This window comes from Acomys minous, assembly GCF_964271855.1.
Source record: "Acomys minous genome assembly, chromosome: 1".
NCBI classification, from domain to species: domain Eukaryota; kingdom Metazoa; phylum Chordata; class Mammalia; order Rodentia; family Muridae; genus Acomys; species Acomys minous.
In genome coordinates this window covers 93188364-93195464 of record NC_140483.1, presented here as the reverse complement: position 1 = coordinate 93195464, position 7101 = coordinate 93188364, and the positions used below count along the sequence as shown (strand labels likewise).

The 7101-nt window shown below is 38.9% G+C and overlaps 1 protein-coding gene across 1 annotated transcript; it reads right to left on the bottom strand.

The window, feature by feature from the left end:
* Positions 1-551: 551 nt before the first annotated feature.
* On the bottom strand, positions 552-1209 carry LOC311605356 (small ribosomal subunit protein eS7-like). Its single transcript, XM_084795845.1, has one exon. The coding sequence runs from the start codon at positions 1177-1179 to the stop codon at positions 595-597; it is 585 nt and encodes a 194-aa protein (XP_084651971.1). The 5' UTR covers positions 1180-1209; the 3' UTR covers positions 552-594.
* Between the last annotated feature and the right edge of the window lie 5892 nt (positions 1210-7101).

The following is a 7101-nucleotide window of genomic DNA, read 5'->3' as shown; positions in this document are numbered from 1 at the left end:
AAATGGAGTTGTTGGGAACTGGTACCAGCTAGAGATAAGTTTTGAGTTAGGGACGGGGGCTTCTCTCAGTGTTGAGTCCCTGTCTGTCTTAGACCTGTGAGTGTCATCTGCCAGCTGCCACAGTCTCTGTGAGTTCATATGGGCATTTTTCCTGTTGTGTCCATGGTGCGTTAAATCCATTCTGGCTTTTACAATCTTTCTACTTCTTCCACAGAGTTCCCTGAGCCTGGGCTGGATGGCGACATCCTATTTAGGACTGAGTATTCCAATATCTCTCACTCTCTGCTCATCCAGTCATAGGTCTCTGTATTTGTTCCCATCTACTGCAGTATCGAATCTATGATGATCCATGAGTACAGTAAAATGTCATTAGGAGCCATTTTATAGCCCTGTTGCTTTCAAAGAACAGTAGCATTTTGTTTCCTCTAAGACCACAACCTATTTATAGTCTTAAAATTTCGGACACAATAGCAGGGCTGGGCATAGAGTGGGCACAGTTTTATAGAGTAGGCTTTAAACTGAGTTAGATATTGTTTGGTTACTCTCACAACTTTTTTTTTTTACTATGAATGACACTTTATTCAGTCATTTTCTTTACAACTGAAACTCTGGGAATTCAAAGTTAACATCTTTGCCTGTGAGCTTCTTATACACACCAGAAAAGGTTTCCACCTTGTGCTCCACATTGTTCTGCTGTGCTTTGTCTAAATGAACTTTTATGAGCCGGCTGCCATCCAGTTTCACACGGATCCTCTTACCCACAATTTCACTCGGGAAGACCAAGTCCTCAAGGATGGCATCATGCACTGCTATGAGAGTGCGGCTTCTAGGACGCTTCTGCTTATTTTTCGTGCGGCTTTTCCTGGTTGGCTTGGGCAGAATCCTCCTCTGAGCAATGAAAACCACGTGCTTCCCGCTGAACTTCTTCTCCAGTTCACGAACTAGCCGGACTTGGATTTTCTGAAAAGATTTCAGCTGAGGAACTGCTACAAAAATTATGATTGCTTTCCGACCACCACCAACTTCAATTTCCTTGGCCGCAGTGATGTTGAGTTCCCGGAGCTGCGCCTTGAAATCTGAGTTCATCTCCAGCTCGAGCAGCGCCTGGGGGATGCCAGACTCGAACTCGTCCGGCTTCTCGCCATTGGGCTTCACAATCTTGGCGCTGGAGCTGAACATGGCTACGTCCTTACGGAATGCTGGCTTAGAAAGAGCTACTCTCACAACTTTTATGTCACTATTGTACCAGTATATCTCGCAGACAGGCCACCATTATAGCTGGGTTGATTTTAACTTTCTTTTCAAGGAGGGTGCAGACTACCTTTTATTACCACGAACACTAGTCAGTATGGGTAAACACCCTATGCAGGCGTTTGCTAGATTTTTCCATGTTCAGTGCGTTCTGTAGGTGTTGTCTTCAGCAATAAGGATTTATCATAAGTTTGTGAACATTTTTACTTTTTAATAACCCTGAAGAAGTCTTTGTGTTCATTCCTGTTTCGAGACCTTTTGTGAAGAATATTAACTTAAGCTACCCTTTGTGCAAGTAACTTCCACATACCAACTGTGTGATGAGATTTAAAATGTCTATTAATAGTTTTATTATGTTTAATAAGGAAGACTGTAACTGTTCTTTTATAATTATACTCTTACCTAGTTTTCTCCTGAAACTTAGGATGTCTCACATGACTGAGGAAGTGTATTGGGCATAGGAAGTATATTGTGATGGTCTCATGAGGTCTTTCTTTCTTAATTTTGCTTGAACGTTTAAAATTATTTATTCTGCGGAAGTGCAAATATTGCTCTACCACCTGCTTAGCTCTGATTTCCTTTAATCTGTTTGCCTCTGGCTTATTACCACTGTGATTCTCTCCATAACAACCCAGGCTGTTTGTAGAGAAAGTAACTTCTATTGCCATTGCTGAAAAAAGCCCTTTTCTTCCTCACTTGTCATGTTTTACTGTGGCAAAGCATATTTTGTTTGATCTTAATTATTGCCTACAGCAAAACAGGTGGATTCCCTTCCTTGTTTTAAACCACAGAAGATCAAGGTACTGTGATGGTGGGTAAACCTGAAGCCTTCATAAAGCCAAGGTTGTTGTGGGCAAACTTTTCACATTTTGCACCTGTCGTTTTTCATCATGGTTCATCATAGCTGCCTCATGCTGCGTAGCCACATGGCGACCAAAATGACACTTACCATTACAAATAAGGCCACAGTTTGAAGTCTTACTTGTTTTTGCAAAGTAAAATTATTTGAGAGAAAAGTGAAAAGGAAAATAATTGATGATTTTATAATTTATTTTAAATTTTCCAGATACTTTCATTTTTCTATGAATGCTATTTGAAATTATACTATGAATAGTTACCATTAGGTAAATTTTAAAAAATAACTCAACAACAGCAGATGGTAGACCATATGAAGGTAGATTTGGTAACAAATATTCATTACTGTTAGTTAATAACTGATTTTCTATATTCTAAATTAATTTTAAAAACAGGAATTGAGGTACAATCTAGTGGCTGCATGATTGTCTGACAGAGGCTAAGGCATACTATCAATGATTCACACTGGAGAACAGCAATGAACCATAATAAAGCCAAAGAATGAATAGCCATTTTAATTATATGTATTACATCCATATATAAGATTACACAGGTGCACGCATATAAACACATATACAATTTATATCATTTTACAACTATCTTATGCATCCGTAAATATATGAAAATATTAAGTTTAATATTTTCTTTCCTCCACTCAGGGGCTTTTAAGTCAATATTGAAATTAATCAATAATATATGCAAGGTGTTTAAAATACTGGTGCCAGATGCATGCAAGCAAAGAATCATATATATCAAAGTACCCACTAGGTAGTTAGGTAATGTATAGTTTCTACTTCTGATCAATTTTGTTGAACTTTAGACATTTTTTCTTTTGAATACATGGTACATAATATGAGTAAACATATTTATTTTAAAAGACAAATTAAACTTTTAATATTCTCTGCCATAAAAGGACTGATGTAAACTTCTTGCTTTTATTGCTTATTTATTTTTAATTTATTCACTTTACTTCCTGATTGTAGCCCATTCTCTTGTCTCCTCCAGGTCCCAGCCCCCACCCCTCCTTCTCCCCTCTCCCTGCTTCCACTAATCCTCAGAAAGCAGGAGCCCTCGTCCCCCACCCTATGACTTATCAGGACTGCCTGTCCTCTTCCTCTGTGGGCTGGCATGGTCTCCCTGCCAGCGGGAAGTGGTCAGTGAATGGGCAACAGGGTCCAGGTCAGAGTTAGTCGCTGTCCCCATATTATGAGGCTCAAATGGTGATTGTGATGCCTATGGACTACATATAAGTAAGGCATCTAGGTCCTCTGCATGCACGGTCCTTGCTTGGTACATCAGTCTCTCCGTAAGTCCTCTGTATGCATGATCCTTGCTTGGTGCATCAGTCTCTATGTAGGTCCTCTGCATGCATGGTCCTTGCTTGGTGCATCAGTCTCTCTGTAGGTCCTCTGCATGCATGGTCCTTGCTTGTTACATCAGTCTCTCTGTAGGTCCTCTGCATGCACGGTCCTTGCTTGATGCATCAGTCTCTCTGTAGGTCCTCTGCATGCACAGTCCTTGCTTGGTGCATCAGTCTCTCTATAGGTCCTCTGCATGCACGGTCCTTGCTTGGTACATCAGTCTCTCCGTAGGTCCTCTGCATGCACGGTCCTTGCTTGTTACATCAGTCTCTCTGTAGGTCCTCTGCATGCACGGTCCTTGCTTGATGCATCAGTCTCTCTGTAGGTCCTCTGCATGCACAGTCCTTGCTTGGTGCATCAGTCTCTCTATAGGTCCTCTGCATGCACGGTCCTTGCTTGGTACATCAGTCTCTCCGTAGGTCCTCTGCATGCACGGTCCTTGCTTGGTGCATCAGTCTCTATGTAGGTCCTCTGCATGCACGGTCCTTGCTTGGTGCATCAGTCTCTCCGTAGGTCCTCTGCATGCATGGTCCTTCCTTGGTACATCAGTCTCTCCGTAGGTCCTCTGTATGCATGATCCTTGCTTGGTGCATCAGTCTCTCTGTAGGTCCTCCGCATGCATGGTCCTTGCTTGTTACATCAGTCTCTCTGTAGGTCCTCTGCATGCACGGTCCTTGCTTGATGCATCAGTCTCTCTGTAGGTCCTCTGCATGCACGGTCCTTGCTTGGTACATCAGTCTCTCCGTAGGTCCTCTGCATGCACGGTCCTTGCTTGTTACATCAGTCTCTCTGTAGGTCCTCTGCATGCACGGTCCTTGCTTGATGCATCAGTCTCTCTGTAGGTCCTCTGCATGCACAGTCCTTGCTTGGTGCATCAGTCTCTCTATAGGTCCTCTGCATGCATGGTCCTTGCTTGGTACATCAGTCTCTCCGTAGGTCCTCTGCATGCACGGTCCTTGCTTGGTGCATCAGTCTCTATGTAGGTCCTCTGCATGCACGGTCCTTGCTTGGTGCATCAGTCTCTCTGTAGGTCCTCTGCATGCATGGTCCTTCCTTGGTACATCAGTCTCTCCGTAGGTCCTTTGCATGCATGGTCCTTGCTTCATGCATCAGTCTCTATGTAGGTCACCCTCGGCCTAGATTCGTTGTCTCTGTTGTTCTCCTTGTTGAGCCAGAATTTCAGGAAAATACAAACAGGTAAAGGAACTGGTGTAAACTTCTTTAAGACTTGATTGGGGCAAGAAAAATAAGAGCAAGATAATGATTTTTCAAGGAAGTAACTGACTTGTGAATTTAGCAGTTTTAAATAACTGAATCCGGAGAATATGCAATACAGACTTCAATTAATCTTGAAAATACATATGTACAAGATTCTAGGGCATAAAGTGTTGTCAGGGACACTAATTCATGTTTTCTGAAGTCAATTATCATTTAGTAATTTTTTAAAAAGATTTGTTTATTTATTATTTATACAGTGTTCTGCCTGCCTGTTAGCTTGCATGCCAGTGGAGGGCACCAGATCTCAATATACATGGTTGTGAGCCACCATATGGTTGCTGGGAATTGAACTCAGGATCTTTGGAAGAGCAGACAGGGCTCTTAACCACTGAGCTATCTCTCCAGCCCTCATTTAGTAATTTTGATGGCATAAAAAAAAAAACAAGAACAAAAAGGTATAAAAACACCCAGTTACAAGGCAAGTCGGCAAAATGTTAATGTTTAGGCAGAGTAACACGCACATGCACATGAAGGCCTTGTGTTAAATGTGTTGTGTAAGTTTATGTGTGGTTATGTAGGCTGTGTATGGTTTCAGAGAAAATTTCTGCTCATTAATTCCTATTATATTATGTACTATGTTTGTTTCTGGTGGCTTCTGACTAGGTAGCGTTGTCAATAAAATGTTAGCTGACCCAACTGTGAGGACTCAAGTTGTAATAACACTAAAACAAACTTCTCACCCAGACTCTCCCTCATATTTTTTTCATTTTGTGTTTATCCTAAAAAAAAAAACAATTTTGTATCTAAAGAATTCACAAAACCATTTTGTAAATTTTAGTACAGTTTTTTTTCCAAGTGGGATTTTTTTATGCTTCTTTTGACTATTTTCTTTTTGCTAATAGTTACTCAGTTTGTTAATATATCTATTAACTATATTTATTGGACTGTGAGTCTAGAAAATTTGCCCTGACAATATTTCTTCATTTTATCCAATTCCCTTTATTCAAACTGCTCTCAGTAATTTTAGTTAAGTGCAAATTTGGAAAGAAAATAATTTTAAAAATTAGAATTTACAAACATCTGCTATTAATTTAGGAGAGTAATGGTTTTGTGTCTATGACCCAGTGACTACTATAATTAGTTAATATTTTAAAATATTCACACTGCATAGTTTCTGAACAGAATGCTTCACATACCGTGTTCTATGCCACTAAGAGCATTTGAAAACTAAATGCAATTAAAAATAAACTACCTGCTGTTGCAGTCGAATTGCCTCCAGAATTAGCACTCCAGTAATCCTAGCATTGCAGGTGTACCCTGTTAATGATGCAGCCTCAAAACCCTGTTTCAGATGTTATCTGGAGCAAATGAAAAGTGGTATGATTTCATAGGGGTAACAGACTGTCATTGCCTTTAACTTAAATTTTACTTTCAATGTATCTATTTGGTGCCATTACGTAACAATGTAATGACAATTTATATAATTCTCTACAGTTTAACATGTGTTGCAATTTCTGTTATGTGTTAAGTCCCTGCCTTTCCAATTCCAGTAGGAATTGGAGTAACATTAAAGTGGGAAAATTATGCACTAGGATACAATTGAAATCAATTACATCAGTGATGTGGGTGGTGATGCTTTGGTTTCGTTTTTACTTAAAGTGCAGTAACTCACCACACATCAATATTCCACCTGAAGTAATTCATTTAATTCTTTTCATCTTTTCAGAACTAATGTTTCTTTATATAAACATTCCACAATTATTATATAGACTCTTTTTTAAAAGTGATAAAGTACATCTGTTGATATTAATGTGAATATACTGTTGATTCTTCTCATGTTTAATTTATAAGTTTGGAAATATTAATTGAACACATTATCTATTTAATTTTATTTTTAAAGCATTTTTCTAATACAATGCACTTAGGTTATATCATAGAAATCATAATTACTATGTTTAAGTCAATACACATCATGTCCTCATAATTGTATTCATAATTGATGACTTGATTCTTTCCAAATGTAACAGCAACCCTCCACTGATCAGAAACAAACATTAGGGATTCTGTCATTCAATAGTATATTTAATTGCTTTAACAGAATTTATGTCTAATAATTAAGTTTTGAAAACAAGTAAGAGTAAAGGTCAGTTGGCCACAAATCGACTAGGTTAATAACTTTCTGCTTTAATAAAATGGTTTGGGACGTTACCATCTGACATAATTTTTTTTCCTTACTACAAAGAAAATCCATTCTGGATGACATAAAATTAGTTTTCGTTTCAGTTTTATATTATTTTCCTTCCACTCTTAAATGGATATTAGTTCTTATTTACGAATTCACTGTGGTAAATTGTGGTCCTTAAGCTGTTTTTACCCTTCTTTCTGTATCCCATTTAATTGTCATTTTGCATTCAAT